The sequence below is a fragment of the Callithrix jacchus genome, chromosome 7, assembly GCF_049354715.1.
Source record: "Callithrix jacchus isolate 240 chromosome 7, calJac240_pri, whole genome shotgun sequence".
Taxonomy (NCBI): domain Eukaryota; kingdom Metazoa; phylum Chordata; class Mammalia; order Primates; family Cebidae; genus Callithrix; species Callithrix jacchus.
The window spans coordinates 89,497,579-89,519,611 of NC_133508.1; the positions used below are offsets into that span (position 1 = coordinate 89,497,579).

General features: G+C 36.0%; 1 protein-coding gene across 45 annotated transcripts in view; it reads left to right on the forward strand.

The window, feature by feature from the left end:
• The window catches only part of TUT4 (terminal uridylyl transferase 4), a 133,362-nt gene that overhangs the window by 60,040 nt on the left and 51,289 nt on the right, over positions 1 to 22,033 (forward strand). For 25 of the 45 annotated variants that reach the window (XR_013520069.1, XM_078331775.1, XM_078331779.1 and 22 more), the window contains 6 exons: positions 522 to 648; positions 9,890 to 10,009; positions 10,207 to 10,419; positions 13,619 to 13,793; positions 16,196 to 16,899; positions 20,308 to 20,458. Coding sequence is in view for 44 of the 45 variants with exons in the window: in XM_078331775.1 (XP_078187901.1) it covers positions 522 to 648; positions 9,890 to 10,009; positions 10,207 to 10,419; positions 13,619 to 13,793; positions 16,196 to 16,899; positions 20,308 to 20,458 (1,490 nt within the window). In the remaining variant the exon portion in view is untranslated. The remainder of the gene's footprint in view (positions 1 to 521; positions 649 to 9,889; positions 10,010 to 10,206; positions 10,420 to 13,618; positions 13,794 to 16,195; positions 16,900 to 20,307; positions 20,459 to 22,033) is intronic. The other 20 variants (XM_078331795.1, XM_078331788.1, XM_078331796.1 and 17 more) reach the window with 1 other exon arrangement.

Below are 22,033 nucleotides of genomic sequence, written 5' to 3' on the forward strand. Positions count from 1 at the left end.
AATCTGCAAATCCTGTCTGATCTTTACTCTGAAGATAACATATTAGTACAATTGTGAAAGTTTGAATAAGAAAAACTAGAGTCAAGAAGTATAGCCAGTCAGTTCAGTATTCCTTTTTTGTTCTTATGTACAAAGCAAGAGGAATGAACCAGGAAATTTCTTTGTACCATTCGACATTGAAGAGATCAGTGCCCTCTCTCTCATGTATATCAATTTTGGTAATTCATAACGCTGCTTTTGAAATTAATTTCTTATGACCTTAAATACTAAGTGGGGTTGAAATTTATTTCTGAAGTACAGATGAACATTAAAAACTTATTTCTTTAATTAATTTGGAACTCTAGTAATGGAATGACATGTAGTTTTTAGTTAGCTCTAAAATTTTACAAACATTTGTTTTTATTAGGACTTTTAAGGTACTATATTAAAATATGGTAACTAGAAGGAGTAGCCACAGGATTTGAAGTATTCTGTTTTTAAAGGTATTAATACAATGAAATTTGTTTCTTTCTTATTCACAGTGGTTTACTTTGTAGAGTGAGTGCAGGAAATGACATGGCATGTCTCACTACTGATTTACTTACTGCTCTTGGCAAAATGGAACCTGTCTTTATTCCATTGGTGTTGGCCTTTCGCTACTGGGCTAAGGTAAGTGGAAGAAAGGAAAAGTACTTATTTATTTATATTTTTAGAAGGCAAAATATTTAATCTTCAAAGTTAGGCCTTTCCTTGTACTGACATATAACATTAATCATAACATGTGGGACAAAATAGTTTTCTGTGCTAGACAGAAAGTGGTGTGGCAGGTTCTAATTTATAGACATAAAAATAAAGTTTTATAGGCATACACTTATTGATATATTTTAGAATTTTTAATGTCATGTTTTATTCTCCTTTTACATACTATAGAAATGTTCTCTTTCATATCAGCATATGAGGGTCAAGTTTTCACTCTCATAAGTGAAACTTGTAAGTTTTCATTCTTATTATAAGTGAAACTTTCACTTTTACTAAAACTTGTAAGGTTTTAAGATGTGATATATATGTTATGGTTCTTTTATTGGCATATTTTTTCCTCTAGTGTCTAAGAATGCTATTCTCTTTCCTGTAAATCATTGATAACATGCACCAGTTTCTGATTGGGCAACTACTGAGGATTATTCGAGGTTTCCTAAATTAGAATTAATTTATACCTCTAAAGGCTGTGGCTGCCCTGTGTTTATTTCTTTGGTGTGGTGATAGGAGTGGTTAATTAGCAGTATCAGTCCAAATGACCAGAAAGAGATTTTAGCTTTCTGTTTGTGTGTTCCTGCCCTATCAGTAGAATATTCATCACTTGCTAGACTGGTAATGAATAAATTCTTAATTGTATATAAAGAAAACTGATGAAGGGGATGGTGTTAGAGTGATAACTTATAGCAAAAATAGAGAAGTCTCTTTGGAATTTTTTGTTGCGACTCTGTTTAAAGAATTGCCCCCATGCTTGGGCAACACCAGCTGGCTGAGTACGGAAGTCAGAAAGCCAGTATACTCAAGGCCTTTCTATTTGCTGTTTCCATCATCTAGAATGTTTTTACCTTAGGTATCTAGAATGCTTTACTCTTTTACTTTTGTCAAGTTTATGATCACATTGATTACCACCTGTCATACATAAATTTGTTTGTAGTCTATTCTGTGAAATTGTAAACTCTTTGAGGGCAGGGATTTTAATGTTTTATTTATTCACTGCTGATCCCTACTTCCACTTATTTTACTGTGTCATCACATAGTAGGTACTCAGTAAATATTTGATGAATAAATGACCTAATTTCTTCAGAAAGGAGTTTGTTTGGTTTTGTAAATAGAGATGGGGGTCTCATGATGTTGCCTATGCTGGTTTTGAGCTTCTAGGCTCAAGCAGTCCTCCCACCTCATTCTCCTAGAGTGTGAGGCACTGTGCCTGGCCAGAAAGGAGATTTTTAACCCATAGAAGTGAGCGGAGGCAGTAAAATGGGTTCAGGGAGGGTTACTACTTCCTCTCATTAATCTTATACTGTATGCTTAGCATACGATAGGAAATCAGTGCTATGAAATGGAGTAAACCAATTCCAGCTCTAGTTTTTTTGCTAAGTGTTTTGCTTTTGGTCTCTGACATCCAGGCTGGAGTGCAGTGATGCGATCATGGCTCACAGTAGCCTCAACCTCCCAGGTTCAAGTGGTCCTCTCGCTACAGCCTTCCTAAGTACCTGGGACCACAGGCATGTGCCACCTTGCCTGGCTAATTTTTAAATGTTTTTTGTAGAGGTGGGGCCTCATATTGTTGCTCAGGCTGGTCTTCAACTCCAGGGCTCAAACGATCCTCCCACCTTGGCCTCCCAAAGCGCTGGGATTACAGGTGTGAGACACAGCATCCAGCTTTGCTAAGTCTTCGAGCAAGGTACATCACCTATCTGAGTTTCAATTTTTTTCTCCTGGAGAGAATATTTTGGTAATATTATTAGATAATTCACAAGAATACACTTCAAGCTCTAAAAATACTACAGAAATATAAAGGATAATGGAATACACAGCTGCTTCTTTGTTGGTGCTTTTAAATTAAGCTCTAATTTTTTAGGGGGTCATAAAGTCATGTCAATTTTCTCCCAGACATTCTATTCAATAAAATAAATAGTCTGTGTTAGAAGATTATAAATGATATTCAAATACATTATTTTTATTTTGGAAAAAAATGTGGCCTATAAACATTGTTTCCTAAAGTGACTCTTGGAAAAGGTTGCTCATAGTGTATAGTACTTGATCCATATGGATTCTAAATATGCCAATCAAGGGACACTGAAATGTATATTACAAAACTGATTGTAGAGTGGTTCCTTTCTGTTTCCAACAGAATAACGTGTCTCATTTTTGTCATTTGTTTTAGTTGCAAAGAAAGTTTTTTCATGGTATTGATTTTCTTAATTTTTAATAAGAAACTTAGAAATAGTTCCTAGTATCTTTTTCTTCTGAAGATTTTTAAAAATAGGTTTGTTTTTCTTGAAGTTTTAAGCCATATCATACGTTATCTAGTTAAGCACACATTTCTCCATATTTTTCCATGATTTGGGGTTTAGGACAATTCTAGTATATAATTTATTCTTATAACTGATACCATGAGATTGCAGTTGATGATTCTCTGGCTCTCTCTTAAGCAGTTAGTCTTTGCATTTTAGTAATAGGAAATAGTTTTCTAGATAAAGCTTCGTAACTCTAGGTGGCAGAACTCTGTAGCCTCATCATCAGTACATTATTATTAGTCAAATTACCTGACTTAGAGTCACTTTTTGTGTAGTTAATATAAGAATTGCATTTTAGCAGTATTTGACATCTAAAACTGGTTTTAAGAGCTCTCTCTTAAACTGCCTTAATCTTGTTCATCTGTTAGATGTCTGGTAATGTTAGCAGAATATATTGACAGCTCTTTATAGTTGCAAAGGAATTTTTGTTTAACTCAACTTATTCATTAGGCAGTTTACCCTTATCTTAATATTTTGGATAAGTGATAGTTTATTCTAGTAAAATGTTTCAGACTCCTTTTGACAAGTGTTTTTAGTCATCTTTTATTTTGAGTTGTAATCTTAAATGTACCAAGACATTATACTACAGTATAATTACTCCATATTATATTATTATTATCCGAAATCTTCATTGTCTACAGAAGAAAATAAACAACAGTTTAAAAACCAATCCAGCCAATCCAGCATAGATCAATCTTACATAGATGCTACACTGTAAATGAAATATAAGCAAATGAAATATATCCAGGTATCAAAGGTTAAAATGCCATGATTATATATGATTTACTTAAAGATTGTAAGAATGGTTTAATATAGGAAGTCTCTTCACATAATTTGTTATATTAACAAATGAAGCAGAAAAAAAAATCCTAGATGCTGAAAGGGCATGTTCTCCCTAACAGAAACTTTTACGTCAACTAGAAATGAAAGTTAGTTATAAAAACCATTTATTAAAAAACACAAAAAACAAAGCCAAAACAATAAGAAACATCATTTCAGCCATATATGTTAAGATGAAGAATATTGTAGAGATGTTCACCACTGATGTTGTATATTGTTTTGGTATTTTAGGAAATGCAATTAGAAAATGAAATAATTGAATGTAAATATTGGAAAAATGATAAAATTATCTCTTTGTGCTAATAATATGATTGTATACCTAGAACACCCTAGTAAAAGACTACTGGGATTAATAAGAGAATTTAGTAGGATAACTAAATACAAGATAAATATACACAAGTCAGTGGCCAATTCTCTGTCATAAAAATAACCTCTTAGAATGGAAATGGGGAAAAATATTTACCTTCATGACAGCAACATAAATTGTAAAACACTAAGGAAGAGATTTAATAAGTTACATATAAGAATAAATTATATTATTGAAAGATGAAAGCAAAATCTGAACAAATCTATCCATTCAGCAAACATTTGCTAAATGTGTTCTGTGTTTCAGATACTGTTCTAGAGGCTGGGAACATCTAATAGGATATAGAGTCCTGCTTTCATGATGCACACATACTTCTAGAAGAGTCAGACAGTAAAGAAATATATAAATAATAATATCTGCTAGAGTTTAGTACTAAACTCTAAAATGAAATGATAGAATGAATGACATTACTCTGAATGGTCAGGAAAAGACTTTGAAGAAATGATATTTAAGCCCAGACAGGTAATAGCTAGCAACATGAAAATCTGGTGGAAAAGCAAGGGGCAGCTAGTCCAAAGCTTTCAAAGTAGGAATGAACTCAAGGAGGGGCAAAAAGGAAGACTAGAGTAGCTGTAAAATTGCTTTAATCAAGAGTATGCCATTGGCATAGGAATAGAAAAATAGATCTGTGGAACAGAATAGAATGCTTAAATGGTCTAGTGTATAGGAGATTTTATTGAATAGTGCTTTCACAACTGTATCTTACTGGAAGAACATAATGTTGGACTCTTAGTACACTAAATGCAAAAATAAATTTTACTTTAATGAAAATTTAAAATTTTAGAAGAAAAATGTTAGATTATGTGTATATAAATAATGATATGGGAAGCTTTTTACTATGATAGGATACCTAGAAGCTGTGTAGTTATCCTCAGTATCCATAGGGGGATTAGTTCCAAGACCCCCATGGGTACTAAAATTTGAGGATGCTCAAGTCCCTTATACAAATTGTGTGTTATTTGTATCTAACCTTCATATAGACTCCAAAATACTTTAAATCATCACTAGATTGCTTATAATATCTACTACAATATAAATGCTCTGTAAATAGTTGTTATACTCTATTGTTTTTTAATTTGCATTTTTTATTATATTGCTATTTTAAATTTTTTAAATGTAAAATTTTAATTTTTTTCAGAGAGTCTCAACTCTGTTGCCCAGGCTGGAGTATGGTGGCACCATCATAGCTCACTGTAACCTGGGTTCAAAGGATCCTCCCGCCTCAATTTCCTGAGTAGCTGGGACTACTAGTGTGTGCCACCATACCTGGCATTTTTTTGTTTTGTTTTGTTTTAAAGAGATGGGGCCTTTGCACCTGGCCTTTTACAAATTTTTAAATTATATATTTTTAGAGATGGAGGGCTTGCTATGTTGTCCAGGGTGGACTCAAACTCCTGGGCTCAAGCAATCCTTTGCCTCAGCCTCTATAGTATATGTAGCTAGCTGGGACTACATCAGTTGCAGGTGATATGTGTGCATCACCACACCTTGCTGTATATAAATATAGATGGGGTCTCACTGTCACCCAGGCTGCAGTGCATTGGCAGGATCTCAGCTCACTGCAACCTCCACCTCCCAGGTTCAAGTGATTCTCCTGCCTTGGCCTCCCAAGTAGCTGAGATTACAGGTGCCTTCCACTGTGCATGGCTAATTTTTGTATTTTTTTTATTTTTATTTATTTTTTTTGGGGGGGGGAAGGCAGAAAGGAAGGGAATAAGGACGGTAGGGAGGAAGGAAGGGATGAAGGAAGGAAGGAAGGGAGGAAGCAGGGAGGGAGGGAGGGAGGGAGGGAGGGAAGGGAAGAAAGGAAATCAAGCAATGAAAGAGACATTGCCGACCTGGATCTAGAGGTTTACAAGTTGATTTCTTTTTTTTGAGAGAAGGAAAGAAAAAAAAAAAAATAAGTAAAGGAGAGGAAGAAAGAGGGAGAGTAAATGGAAATATTGCTTTATTTTGAAAAAAATTGGGTATTAATAATGGCCAATCAATGTTTCATTTAAACTAATGGGTAGGTGTGATGTGGTATTGACAAGAATGTATATTTTGTGTATTTGAAGTGGAGAGCTCTATAAATATTTATTAAGTTTACTTGTTCTGGATCTGAGTTCGAGTCCTTGATATCCTTATTAATTTTCTGTCTCATTGAATCTATGTCTCCTATCTGGGTGTTAGGATCGTTAGCTCTTGTTGTTGCATTGATCCTTTTACCACTATATCTTTGTTGCTTTAAAATCTATTTTATCCGATACAAGAATTGCAACTCCTGCTTTTTATTTATTTATTATTTATTTTTGCTCTCCATTTGGTTGGTAAATATTTCTCCATCCCTTTGTTTTGAGTCTTTGTATATCCTTGCATGTGAAACAGGTCTGGATGTAACATGCCGTTGGGTTTTGGCTGTGTCTTTTGATTGGGAATTCAGTCAATTTAAATTTAGGGTTACTGCCATTTGATGTTGACTGGCTGTTTTATCCATTCGTTGGTGTAAATTCTTCTTTATGTTGGTGCTCTTTACTTTTTGGTGTATTTTTAGAAAGGCTAATACTGGTTGTTTCTTTCTGTGTGTAATGCTTCTTTCAGAAGCTCTTGTAAAGCAGGCCTGGTGGTAATAAAATCTCTGAGTTCTTGCTTGTTCATAAAAGATTTTATTTTTCCTTCGGTTGTGAAGCTTAGTTTGGCTGGATATGAAATTCTGGGCTGAAGGTTCTGTTCTTTGAGGATGTTGAATATTGGCCCCCACTCTCTTCTGGCTTGTAGAGTTTCTGCTGAGAGATCTGCTGTAAGTCTGATAGGCTTGCCTTTGTGGGTAATCTGACCTTTCTCTCTGGCTGCCCTTAGTATCCTCTCCTTCGTTTCAACCCTGGTGAATCTAACGATTATGTGCCTTGGGGTTGCTCTTCTTGAGGAATATCTTTGTGGTGGTCTCTGTATTACCTGGGGTTGAATGTTGACCTGCTTTGCTAGTTTAGGAAAATTTTCCTGAATAATATCCTGAAGGGTATTTTCCAGCTTGGATTCATTCTCTCCGTCGCATTCAGGTACACCTATCAAACGTAAATTTGGTCTTTTCACATAGTCCCACATTTCTTGGAGACTTTGCTCATTCCTTTTTATCCTTTTTTCTCTAATCTTTTCTTCACGTTTTATTTCATTAAGTTGGACTTTGACCTCTGATATCCCTTCTTCTGCTTGAACAATTCGAGTGTTTAAACCTGTGCATACTTCTCGGAGTTCCTGTATTGTATTCTTCAGTTCCATTAATTCACTCATACTCCTCTCTAAGTTGTCTATTCTCAATAGGATTTCATCAAACCTTTTTTCAAAGTTCCTAGTTTCTTTACGTTGGGCTACAACGTGTTCTTTTAACTCACCGAAGTTTGTTATTATCCATTCCTTGAAGAGTGATTCTGTCATCAGGAGGCGCTCGTTCTCCATCAAGCCTTGTTCCATTGTTGATGTGGAACTGTGATCATCTTTAGGGGGAGAGGCGTTCTGACTTTGAGTATTCTCAGCTTTTTTACGCTGGTTTCTTCCCGTCATTGTAAATTTATCCTCCTGTCGTCTTTGAAATTACCAACTTTCAGATTAGGTCTCTTGAGTGGACGTCCAGGTTGTTAGTTCCCAGGGCCAGAGCAGCAGCGTTAAAACTGATGGTGCTTTTCTGCCCAGGATTCTTCTGCCTGGCTTCCTTCTTGTTTCCGTAGTAGGCGACTCTGCCTTCCCAGGGCTCCAAACCTCGGTCAGAAGGGGAACCTGTCCCGTTTACTCTGCGTGAGCGCTGCCGCCTCGAGGTGCCGGCGGAACTGCTGCGCCGACCACGAGAGTCGCGCTGGCGACTCGTGTGTTTCCACCACTGGGGGATCTTCTGCTCCGTGAGCGACCAGACTTTGTCTGAAAGTGTGGCGTCTTCTAGTTCTCTGCGCCTTCCCTGAGAGCTGCAATCCCGGGATGTTAGCGATCGGCCATCTTGGATCGTTCCTAATTTTTGTATTTTTAGTATAGACAGGGTTTCACTATGTTGGCCAGGCTGGTCTCGAACTCCTGACCTTAAGTGATCCACCTGCTTTGCCGCCTAAAGTGTTTGGATTACATGCGTGAGCCACCGTGTCTAGCCTAAAAAATATTTTCAATCCATAGTTGATTGAATTTGCAGATGCAGAATGCATTGATATGGAGGGCTGTTTGAAATAAGCATATTTAAAAATTAAAGCATAGTAAAAATTTAAAAAATTTATATGGTAAAATATATCATAAATAATATCAAAAGAAAAATAGATTGGGAAAAATAACATCTTTCAAATGCATGTATTAGACATAAAGGGTTATATATAATTACAGCTCTTATAAATTGATAAGTATTGCATGAAAGTAGAAAAACTGGCAAAATATTTAGTAGGCAATTTTGAAAAGAATAAATCCCAAATGGTTAAACATATACGGATTTCATAATCTCTTTAGGGTTAAGGACATGCAAATTAAAGTAACTATCAGATATTACATTTCACCCATCCCATTGAAAATGTTTTTTAAGTGATAATACCTAGTGTTGGAAGAGGAGTATGTACACTGATAGGTTGCTGCTGGAAAATACAAATATTTGTGGTGATTTTGGAAAAACAATCTTACAGTATATTTAAGGATTAAAATATATCAGTCATCTTTTAATTTAACAAACATTCCTAGGAATACAGTTCATAGAAATAAGCACCAGTACTTATGAAATATGTATAAGGATAAATGCTACAGCATTGTTTACAGTGGCAAAAACTGGAAACAAAATATGAATGTCCTTGAATGGGGGAACTATTGTGTAACCATCCATATCATGGACTGTAATTTAAGCATTTAAAAGAATGTGTTGGCTGGGCATGGTGGCTCATGCCTATAAATACCCAGCACTTTGGGAGGGTGAGGCGGGGAGATCATTTGAGCCCAAGGATTCCAGACCAGCCTGGGCAACATAGGGAAACCCCTTGTCTACAAAATAAAAAAATTAGCTGAGCATGGTGGTGCATGCCTGTGGTCCCAGCTAAGTGGAAGGATCACTTGAGCCTGGGAGGTTGAGGCTGTAGTGAGTCGTGATCATGTCTTTGCACTCCAGCCTAGGCTACAGAGCAAGACCGTGTCTCAAAAATAAAGTAATATGTTAGATTTTGCTAATTGACTTAAAGGGGCTTTCTTGATATATTGTTAAGGGAGGAGAGTAATATACAGAGAGATGTCTATTAAAATAATGATGAAAAACTTAAACTTCTCCCTATATGTATATAGGAAATAGAAATGTATGTGTATTTATATATGAGTATAGAAAAAGACCTAGAAAGAATACATAGAAGGTTGTTAATTGAAATAGAAGTAGAGGCACGATAAGGAGAAAATATTTTAAAAATGTGTCCACAGTAAAATAACTACATATAGTATTACTCTTTTAACAAAAATACATATCTTTGTATGCACTAAAAAAAGAATGAAAAAATGGTCAACAACATTTTAATGATTATTTTAGAGTGATGATATTTCAAGTTATTCCTTATATTTTTCATTGTCATTTGAACTTTTTACAGTGATTAGGGTAGGAAAAAACAAGGTACTTTAATCATGAAAATTAAGAAAGCTAAATGGTAGTACTTTTTTCCCCTTCATTTTGCAGTTGTGCTACATTGACTCCCAAACTGATGGTGGAATCCCTTCTTACTGTTTTGCTTTAATGGTGATGTTTTTTCTACAACAGAGAAAACCCCCTCTTCTTCCTTGCTTACTTGGAAGTTGGGTAAGCATGAGTTTGTGATACATATATGCATGTGTGTGTGTGTGTGTATATATATATATGTACATATATATATAGTTTGCTCTTGCAGAGAGTTCTACTCAAACATTTTAAGCTGGGATTCTGGTTTGTCTGTTTGTCCATCTTTTTTTTTTTTAAATAATTTTTCCACTACCAATTTGGAATGCCTTTTTATATAGATTGAAGGCTTTGACCCAAAAAGAATGGATGACTTTCAGCTGAAGGGCATAGTAGAAGAGAAGTTTGTGAAGTGGGAGTATAATTCAAGTAGTGCAACTGAGAAAAACTCAATTGCTGAGGAAAACAAAGCTAAGGCAGACCAACCAAAAGATGATACCAAGAAGACAGAAACAGACAACCAAAGTAATGCCATGAAGGAAAAACATGGCAAAGTAAGCCTTTTTATTTTTGTTTTTGGCTTTTCTATCTGTAGAATTTGTAATGCCTTCGATTGAAGCTATTTTAATTGTAGATTGACTGACCTTGAGCAAGCCTCTTGGCCTCATTTTCCTCATCTATAAAGTGAGGGGTTGATCTGGTTTAGTTTTTTAATACCAAGATTCTCTAATGAATTTATATCTTGTTTTGGAAAACTTGTATTGTTTGAATCATGTCAAGATAAATCTGTCATTTTTCATCTAGACAAGGAAAATTTCCTTTAGGAGTTGGGCTCTGACCAGACTTCAGCATATGGAAATGTTGTTGCCAGATTGGGTGGAGAAATAAAGGCCCTGCTGTGCTCTATGAAAGGGTAGCTTTGCTTATTTGATTATTTAGCATTCATTTATTAAGGACCTCTGCTATGTGGCAGGCATTATCTTGAGTGCTAGAGAACCAGAGATGACATGGATTATGTCCTCCAGAAGCTTGTAGTCTTCTAAGTGGACAGATGCATTATTACAGAAATTTGAACATTTCTGAAATCATTGTTCTACTGTACTGAATTATTTGTAGTTTCCTGATATGCTTGCCTATTGTATTCAACTCTTCCATTTTCCTGGACCACCGTATCCTGTCTCCTCAGACCACTAATACTGTCAGCCAGTGATCTTGCTTGACTGAGAACTTCCCATGTTCTTATCTAAGTCATTTTCTTCACTTATATATTCAGTCTCATCTCTTCTTGTCTTTTCCAGAACATCACCCTAGCAATTATCCCTCATAAATTACCAATTTTTTGTTCCCTACATAACCAAACATGCTCTTATTTCTCCCACTATAAGAACAATCTGACATCACTTCCCCTCCCACCTATTCCTTTGCTCCCTTTTGCAGTAAAACTTCTTAAAGAATTGTCTGTATTTACTATTTTTGATTTCTCTGTTAGCCCCTTAACTCACACTAATCAGGCTTTGATGTCACCCCATCAGTTTGTCAAAACTTGTATCATCAGTGTCAGTAACCTCCACATTACTAAATCCAATGGTCATTTCTCAGTTTCTGTCGTTTTTGATTTATTAGTAACATTCGCCAGTTAATTACTTCCCTCTGAAAATTTTACTCACTTGACTTTGAGGACACTGGACCCACGGCTGGTTATTCCTTCTCAGTCTCTTTTGCTGTTTTCTTTTTTCCTCTCTAATTTCTTAAAGTTGGAGTGTTATAGTTTATGATCCCCCTTTTCTTGCGTATGTACAGTCCCTTGGTAATCTCATCTAATTCTGTGGATTTTAAATACTATCTATATGATGATCATTCTCAAATTTAAATCTCCAGCCAGACCTTTCTCCTGACTTCCATAATTGTAGAACCAACTGCTCATTTACTGTTTCTGCTTAGATATCTAATAGATGTCTTAAATGTAATGTGTCTAAACTGAATTCCTGATTCTACCCTCAAACTTGCTCCACGCTTAGTTTTTCTATCTTACTTGGTTGCACGGCATCCTTTCAGTTGCTCAGTTAACTGAAAGTATGCTCCTTTCAGTTAACCTTGGAGTCACCCTCTACCCCTTTTTTATACCCCATATCAAGTCTGTCAGGAAGTTCTGTCATCTCTATTAAATATGTATCTGAATTTGATTACCCCTCATTACCTCCACTGTTACCATCCTGGTCCTCGCCACCATCATCTCTGGCCTGGAATGCTGTTATAGCCTCCCAACAGGTTTCCCTGTGTCTACCTTTTTCTCTTATAGTTTGTTCTTAACAATCAGAATAGTTCCTCTGAAACTTAACTCAGATCATGCCCTTTCCTCTCTCCACCCTCAAATGCTTCAGTTGTTCCTCATTTCAGTTAGATAACAAGCCAAACAGTCTTTCCTGGCTAGCTCCTTGCTTTCCTCTTCTACTCTTTGTCTCACTCTATCTTGGTCTCATTCTTTGTGTGTTTGCTCTGTTTCCCATTCCTATAGCACTTTTCCCTCTTCTTAAACAATAAGTCTTATCCTGACCACTCTATTAAACACTGTAACCTTCTCCTGCTTCCACACTCCCACCCCTTTTAGTGTACTCAAATTTTTTTTCCTATAGTACATATCTTCTTTTAAGTTACTGTGTAATTTACTTATTAAATATGTTTATTGTCTTTCCATAGAAAGTAAGCTCCATAAAGGCAAGGATCTTTGGGTTTTTTTCCCCCCAAAGACATATCCCAAGTGCCTAGAACACTGTCTTGCACATAGTAGGCACTCAGTAAATTGTTATAGAATTGAATGTGGGAATGACTATTTCATGTGTTTATGCAGCCTAGTGGTTACTTTCAGCCAGGTTTCATCTAGCTAATCTTTGGAATTCAGGTGTTACCTCTTCTGTTATGATCCCCGTGATTTAAAGGCCCATCTTAGCATTTATCCTTTACTGTAATTGTTAAACTGTCTCTCCCCCTCCTAATAGTCTATGAAGTAGGGCCTTCCCTTATTTAAATGGCAGTATATTATAGCGATTCACAGCATAGACCCAGCAGGCAGGTTGTCTTGAGTCAAATCCTCACCCTATAGTATCTAGTTCATGGAATAGTTAGAATTAATTATTCATATATGTGCAGCTTTTAGAAGAGTGAATGGTGCATGGTAAACATTATGTATAAGTGTGAACTTTCATATTTCATTATATTTCCAATAATGTCAGGGACATAGTAGGTTCTAAAGAAATGTTTGCCGAATGAAGGAATTAGTTTTTTTGAAAGCTAGGGCGTTTACTTATATTTTAAAAGTAATTATTGGAAAAAGGAGTTGTAGTAGTTGTTATACAGTGGTTTGCGGCCTTGGCTGCATATGAAAATTACTTTAGGGAGCTTTAAAAATGTCTTTGCCTAGGCTGAATAGCCTAGTCAGTTAAATGAGAATCTTGGGAGGAGTATGGAAGGTGGGGGTGGTGTGGAATTCAGATGTTAGTGTATTTTACTACTACCCACATGATTCTAATGTGCAGCCAAGGTTGAGAATCACTGGTTAAGAGGAAAGAATGCAGAATTCCTAGGAGTCAGTAAACTGGGACTTTGTTTCCAGCTTTGCTTCAGACTGATTGTTTTTGGCACATTACTCCTTCATGCCTCAGTTTTTGAAAACATGATCTCCAGGGTCTTCTCTAACTGAAAATTTGATTTTATAGCTTTGTTAAGCTTAAATGAAAAGTATTTTTTCTTTTCCAGTCTCCTTTAACATTGGAAACACCAAATCAGGTATCCTTGGGACAGTTATGGTTAGAGCTGCTAAAATTTTACACACTGGAATTTGCTTTGGAGGAATATGTCATATGTGTACGGATACGAGATATTTTAACAAGAGAAAATAAAAACTGGCCTAAAAGGCGAATAGCCATTGAAGGTGAGATGAAGTGTTGTATTTCATTTGGAGATTATTTTTTGTGTGCCACTCATTATCTAATTCAGTGTTATAAATAATCCTTTGGCTTTATAGTACTGTCACTAGATTGTCGTTTTTCATTTTTAACTTTTTTGGAGACAGGGTCTCGCTCTGTTGCCCAGGCAAGAGTACAGTGGTAGGATCATGGCTCACTGCAACCTCAAACTCCTGGGCTCAAAGGATTCTCCTATCTCAGTCTTTTGAGTAGCTAGGACTATAGGCTTTTTTGTTGTTATGCCTGGCTATTTTTTTTTAATTTTTTGTGGGGATGGGGTCTCACTGCATTGCCCAGGCTGGTCTAGAACTCTTGGCCTCAAGTGATCCTCCGCATTGGCCTCCCAAAGTGCTGGGATTTTAGGCATGAGCCACCATGCACAGCCCCCATTATTTATTTAGATTCTTTGTCAAGTCTATTATAATTTTATAGAATTGGTATTTATTTGAAGGTTTTTGCTTATATATGGTTAAGGTCAGTAATTAGCATTTTAAAATTTTGAACATTTTATTTTTTACTTATGCAAACTTATAAACATAGAGAAAAATGTAAGTTATGAATACTGTAAGATCTTTTTGAATAAATTTGTGCCATAAGATTATGAGAAAGTTTTCATTGTCTTCTAAAGTACCTCACCTAATAAATGTGGCTTAGAGCTAAAGGGGAAAAATAAAAATTGATGTTGACAAAGCTTCATATAAGATCCCAAGACCATTAAGATCTTTGGAGATACAGAAAATTAAATAGAGTGGCTCCTCAATTCTTAATCAAAAATTTCAATTTCACAGCATTTCACTTGCCTTTTATAGGTAAGAAATTGAATTTATGTCCATTTTGGTCTGTTGAGCCTACACATTATTCACTTCCCTCACTCCTGCTGGCCTTCTCCACTGGGAGTTCAACCCAGAAATATTCTGAAATATACATGCAAACATTTACACACATTTTGTACTCTCTTAGATATAATAAATAAAGGAGCTCTGAAGTCTTTCAGCCATAATTTATCTATTTTTTTTTGTTTCTTTTTCCCCCCTTTTTCATTTTATTGGGAAGTGAGGAAGAAACCAGAAAAAGCTTGTTAAAGACTATGGATTTAAATAGCAGCAAAAAGTAATAGATACCCCAACTTGTACTCTCTTAGATATAAATAAAGGAGCTCTGAAGTCTTCCAGCCATAATTTATCTATTTTTTTTTGTTTCTTTCCCCCCCGTTTTTCATTTTCTTTGGGAAGTGAGGAAGAAACCAGAAAAAGCTTGTTAAAGACTATGGATTTAAATAGCAGCAAAAAGTAATAGACACCCCAACTTTAACAGTTTTTGAAGCCTAGCCTCTTAATACCAAAAGATTTTCAGTAGTAGAGAGCATATGTTTTTTTTTTTTTTTTGGTGGTACTATTCTTTTTTCCTGGGGCTTACCTATATTTAAGGTTTATAGGTATTTTCAGAAACTTGTTATGTTATTAATAATGAGGATGCTGTTGTTGCAAGACTTTGTAGGGTAGTCATTTTTGACTGGATCAAAATTAAAATTTTTGTTTATTTTTTTTGGTCTCTTTCTTTTACTTTTTTGTTCTTTTCTCTCTTCCACTTTCATTTACTTTTTTATCTCACTAAAGTTAAATCTAAAAACCAGTTTGTTTTCAAGTTGAAGTCTTGAAAGTTTTATGTTTGTTTACTTGTTTAAGTTGCAAAGAACATAAACTATATTAAAGAGCACTATGTGCTGAGCACAGTGTGAGCACCTGTAATCCCAGCACTTTGGGAGGCTGAAGCAGGCGGATCACCTGAGGTCAGGAGTTCAAGACCAGTCTAGCCAACATGGTGAAACCCTGCCTCTACTAAAAATACAAAAATTAGCTGGGTGTGGTGGCGTGTGCCTGTAGTCACAGCTATTTGGGAAGTTCAGACAGGAAAATCACTTGAATCTGAGAGGTGGAGGTTGCAGTGAGCCGAGTTCGCACCACTGCACTCCAACTTCGGGGACAGAGCGAGACTATCTCAAAAGAAAAAAAATACTATACCAAGAGGTGAAAATTATTAATGGGTCCTGGAGCTTGAAAATTTTGTCAGCATTGAAACTTTATAATTAACGAATTGGCCTTCTCAGCCATCCCCTTATTAGTTACCTTATTATTAGTCTGGTTTCTTTTTCCTTTTGGTTTTTTATTGTATGAGAGAAAGAAAGGAAAAAATGTTGCAATTATATTTCCCCCATTTTCAGGAACTTTCTTTGGGACCCTAGCTTAGAAAAAACCCCTTGGGAAAATATATTCAGCGTACATGGCGTCAGTTAAGATCTACTTCTATGAGCTTGGAAATGTAGTTTGTTAGTAGATACTTGGCTATTTACCATTTTCTCTTTTGCTAGATCCATTTTCAGTCAAGAGGAATGTTGCACGGAGCTTAAACAGCCAGCTGGTTTACGAATATGTTGTGGAGAGATTTAGGGCAGCTTATCGGTATTTTGCCTGTCCTCAGAGGAAGGGTGGAAATAAGTCTACAGTGGACTTCAAGAAAAGAGAGAAGGGGAAAATAAGCAGTAAGAAACCAGTTAAGTCTAACAACGTGGCAACCAATGGTTGCATTCTGCTTGGGGAAAGCACAGAAAAAAAAAATGCAGAAAGAGAGCAACCTGTTAAATATGATGAAATGGAATGTACATCACAGAGATGTATTATTGACAACAACAATTTGTTGGTAAATGAACTAGATTTTGCTGACCATGAACAGGAATCTTCATCTCTTTCTGCCAGCAAAAGCAGTGAATTAGAGCCAAAATCAGTTAAAAAACAAGATCATTTAGCGCCTTCAGAAACTTGTTTAAAAACAGAGCTCAACCAATGTAATTGCATTCATTTGTCTAAGTCCCCTGACCCAGATAAATCTACTGGAACAGACTGCAGGTCAAATTTAGAAACAGAGAGTTCACATCAGAGTGTGTGCACCGACATACCTGCTACCTCTTGCAACTGCAAAGCTACAGAAGATGCTTCTGACCTTAATGATGACGATAACCTCTCCACCCAGGAATTATATTATGTGTTTGATAAATTTATTTTAACCTCTGGCAAGGTAGGATACAGTTTGTTAACACTCTATAAGGTTTTGTGGTTGTTGTATGAATATGTATTTTTTTTTTAGATTTAGAAATGTAAAAATAGCTTATATAGTGGTGACTGTTGTTTTGGAATGATATTTTGATATGTATTTTACCTTTTGTGTTTTTCGTATAGTTGCCTTTAAATAATGTATAGGAAGCCTTGAGATTTCAGCATTCTATTACCAGTTGGTTTCCTTTACTTCTGCACATATGAAAGGATTCATCTGATATTTCATGAGGATCTTAGCGAAGGAAGCATACATTTTAAATGTTGCTTATTTTGTATTTTTTTTTTTTTTTTTACCTTCAACAAAAGCCACATTCAAGGGTTTTTTTTTGTTTTTTGTTTTTAGGGAGACAGAGTTTCCCTCTGTTTCCACCTCCCGGGTTCAAGTGATTCTCCTGCCTCAGCCTCCCGAGTAGCTGGGACTACAGGCGTGTGCCACCATGCCTGACTAACTTTTTGTATTTTAGTAGAGACGGGGTTTCACCATGTTAGCCAGGTTGGTTTTGATCTCCTGACCTTGTGATTGGTCTGCCTTGGCCTCCCAAAGTCCTGCGACTACAGGCGTGAGTCACTGTGCCCGGCCTCAAGCTTATTTTTATACATGAAATTTTTTCTTCTAAAAAAACAAACAAACAAGGTTTGTAAATTCTAATAATATTCTGCTTTAAAGATATTTTTAGAGGGGGGAAATAAAAGTATACTAAAGGTAGCTGAGGGAAACTAAGATTAGGAACCAAAAAAATAAAGATTCTGTTTCTGCTACTGAGCCTCTGGATTTTGGCTTATCCTGTATGACTTACAGGAGTCCTGACTTTTCTTATCTTTTCTTTTTTTTTTTTTTTTTGAGATGGAGTTTTGCTCTTGCTGCCCAGGCTAGAGTGCAATAGCATAATCTCGGCTCACAGCAGCCTCCACCTCCCATGTTCAAGTGATTCTCCTGCCTCAGCCTCCCGAGTAGTGGGATTACAGGTACATGCCACCATGCCCAGCTAATTTTTGTATTTTTAGTAGAGACGGGGTGTCACCATGTTGCCCAGGCTGGTCTCGAACTCCTGACCTTCGGGTGATTCGGCCACCCAAAGTGCTGGGATTACAGGTGTGAACCACCACCCCTGGCCAGTACTAACTTTTCTACTTTTGAAGTAAGATAGTATGAACTTACATTTTTTTTTTTTTTTGAGACAAGGTCTGGCTTTGTTGCCGAGGCCGAAGTGCAGTGGTGCAATCTCAGCCCACTGCAACATCCGCCTCCTGGGCTCAAGTCATCCTCCCACCTCAGCTTCCTGAGTAGCTGGGACTACAGGTGCACACCACCATGTCTGGCTAATTTTTGTATTTTTTGTAGAGACGGGGTTTCACCATGTTGCCCAAGCTGGTCTCAAATTCATGAGCTCAAGTTATGCGCCTGCCATGGCCTCCCAAATTGCTGGAATTGTAGGTGTGAGCTACTGCACCCAGCCAGATAGTCTAAACTTTAACTCATAAAGGAAATCATTTAAAATCATAGGAAACAACCCATTGAATAGAAAGTAAGCGGTAACTGCTTTGTGAATAAAACAAAGTTTTAGCTGAATCACATTACTTCAAGTGCATTGCACATAACTGAAATATCATTATCATTATCCACATGAAAAATGATTATACAGATTATGCATAAGCCAAGTGGAGCATTAAAAAAATAAACTGGAAAGTCATTTAGCCTTATCCAGGCTTATTGTTTTATCAGTAATTACTGACAAGCTTTAAGATATTTAACCTAATTACTAAATAGTATTGCCTATTTTTTAAAAATCTGCTTTATTAAGGTATGATTAGCATTTAAAAAGCTATAAATATTCAGTGTCTACAACTAGATGTGTTTGAACATAAGTATATGTATTATTATCACTATCAGTGCCACAAACCTATTTATCAACTCGGAAAGTACCCTCCTTTTGTTTTCCTTTTGTGGTGTGAGAACCTAAGATATATGCCATTAGCAAATTGAAGAATGTAATACAGTATTATTAATCTTAGGCCCTACTTTGTAGAGATCTCCAGAGCTTATTTATTTTGCATAAAAGAAACCGTGTACCCTTTGACCAACACCTCCCCATTTCCTCCTCACAATAAGCAGTATTTCTTCATTCTGTATAAGTATACATCTGTCGCATTTTATCTAGGTTGCATTATTTAGGGTACATGGACTATTGAAAGCATCAAATCAATGGCAGATTTTTAGAAAAACTTAATTATGTAACTTTAATGTACATGTCTTATGCTTTATACTTTTTTTCCTGGAAACTTAAGGTAAGTACTGTTTCTCCAGTTTTCATTTTTACTATTAAAGAGTTTCCTGGCTGGGCATGGTGGCTCACGCCTGTAATCCAAGCACTTTGGAGGCCAAGGCAGCTGGATCACCTGAGGTCAGGAGTTCAAGACCTGCCTGACTAACATGGTGAAACTCCGTCTTAAAAAAAAATTTTTTTAATTAAAATAAAAAAAAAATAGTTTCCTGCCTAAATATGTCATTTTTTAAAAAAAGCTTTGAAAAGCTGATAAAGATTCTTGTAGTACTGTTAATTAACCTACAGTGTATCATTCTTAAGAAGAGAGCTTTCCTCATATAATTTGTTTCAGAGTTTTTGGCTATATAAATGTCCAGGCTAACACTGGAGAAAGACACTAACTCTAGCATCTAGGCATATTACAATAAAGAAAAGAGTATTGGTATTTCTTAACCATATCTGTTTGTTTCTTCAAGTTGGCTTAAATTTTTGTGTTTTATCCACTATTTGATGTCCATTGAAATACATTTAAAATGGCTGTATAGGATTTGAATTTTATTTTGTGGCTATCGAATAAGTTATTCTTTGTATGAAGCTAATTTATTTTTAGTGTTCAGTCTGCAGTTTGGTCTCTTGAAGTGCTAATGTAATAAATTGAACCACCTAAGTGAGAGTTCTGTGATCAGTTGATTCAGAAGATAGAAAATGTTTGGAGTAAAATGAAAGGTGCAACTTAAAGTTTCTTTATAACCTACTTTGTTAGATCTCAGTAAGTTAAAAACATAATGCATATATTTTCCTTTGGGAGCTGTTTGAGTTAACCCATACCTTCTGCACCTCCTGGTGTTTTCTGCATCTTCCATTTTCAGGTAAATTTAATCCTTGATATAATTTTAATGGGGAAGAAAAAGTAGTTGACTCAGAAAAGTTTTTGATATCTAATACTGCATTTTAACAACATGTTTTTTTTTTTTAAATTACTTCCTGAAAGCACAGGTTACCAGAACTGAATTACATTAAAGATTCTTTTTGGATCCACTTTCTAAATGATGAAGTCCCTCAAAAGTGTATTAGATTATTAGATTTTTTTTTTAATCTTTGTATAGCCACCAACGATAGTATGCAGCATCTGCAAAAAGGATGGCCATTCAAAGAATGATTGCCCAGAGGATTTCAGGAAAATTGATCTAAAACCTCTACCACCAATGACAAACCGATTTCGGGAAATACTTGATTTAGTATGTAAAAGATGTTTTGGTAAGTCTTTTTATTACTACAACTACTGGGACAAGATTCTTTCTTAGGTATTAAATATTTATTTTCTGATTTAAAAAACAATTTGCTTATATTTTGTTTTGCTGAAGGTTTTTGAATGGAGACCCAAGTACAGATATTTACTATATGACTAGTATGTGTGCAGGGCATCATAGTAAATGCCAAGGGGAATAGAGAGTCCATATATATTGCTTTTAAGGAGCTTAGAATATGGATATGAGCTTTCTAACATGGTAGCTTCTAGCCTATGTGGCTTTTAAATTTAAATAAATTAAAATTAAAGTAAAACCAAGTTCTTCAGTTTTATACTAGACGTATCTCAAGTACTCAGTAGCTACATGTAGCTAGTGGCTGCTGCATTGGACAGCATTGATAGAGAACATTTTCATCCTTGCAGCATTCTTGGATAACACTGCTCTAGATGGATTAATACAGCATGAATGTAAATTGCCATAATTGGAAGAAGAATGTGGTACATGCTATAGTAGTGGTAAATGAAACGCAGTGTAAACACAATTAATTTATCTGGGGTGGATCGGTGGAACCAGGATTAATGATGTGGTATTTGAGACAGACCTTGAGCTGCATCTTTAAACATTGAAGATTATGCATGAAAGCATGAAGTGGCTGGGTGCGGTGGCTCATGCCTGTTATCCCAGCACTTTGGGAAGCCGAGGCAGGCATATCACAAGGTCAGGTGTTCAAGATAGCGACATAGTGAAACCCTGTCTCTACTAAAAATACAAAAATTAGCCAGGCATGGTGGCACGCACCTGTAGTCCCAGCTGCTTGGGAGGCTGAGGCAGGAGAATCACTTCCCAGGAGGTGGAAGTTGTAATGAGGCGAGATGGGGCCATTTTACTCTAGCCTGGGCAACATTGCAAGACTCTATTTTATAAAAAAGAAAAAAAAAGCATAGAGTGCATATTTTGTTGGGGGAATAATTGCCTTTGATTTGATAGGGTATAAGAAAAGCAGTAGAGAGAGACAAGGCTATAAAGATACTATGGGGAAAGCCTTGCATGCCTTTATTCAGCAAATGTTTACAGAGTACCTGGGAGTCACCTTTACTCAGCAAATATTTATGAATTACTTTCTGTGTCCAGGTAAGATAAAATTTCTGGTGTCATAACATTTAGTGCTTCATTGTAATCTCCCCCTTCTTCCGCATTTCCACCTCCCACCAGGCAACTACTTTTCTGCTTTTGTCACTATCAATAGTTTACATTTTCTAGAGTTCTGTTTAAGTGTAATTGTACAGAATGTGTTCTTTTTTTGGTCTCACTTTATTTTGTCTGGTTTTTTTCACTCAGTATATTACTTTGAGATTCATTCATGTTGTTGTCTATCAGTGGTTAATTTATTCTTGTATCTGAGTAGTGTTCCATTGTATGGCTATACCACAATTTGTTTATTCATTTACCTGTTGATAAATATTTGTTTCACTTCAAAATTTTGGCTGTATGGGTCTGGGTATGGACATACGCTTTCATTATCTTGGCTAAATGCTTAGTAGTGGAATGGCTGGATCACGGCACATGTTTTTTAGCAGCTTTA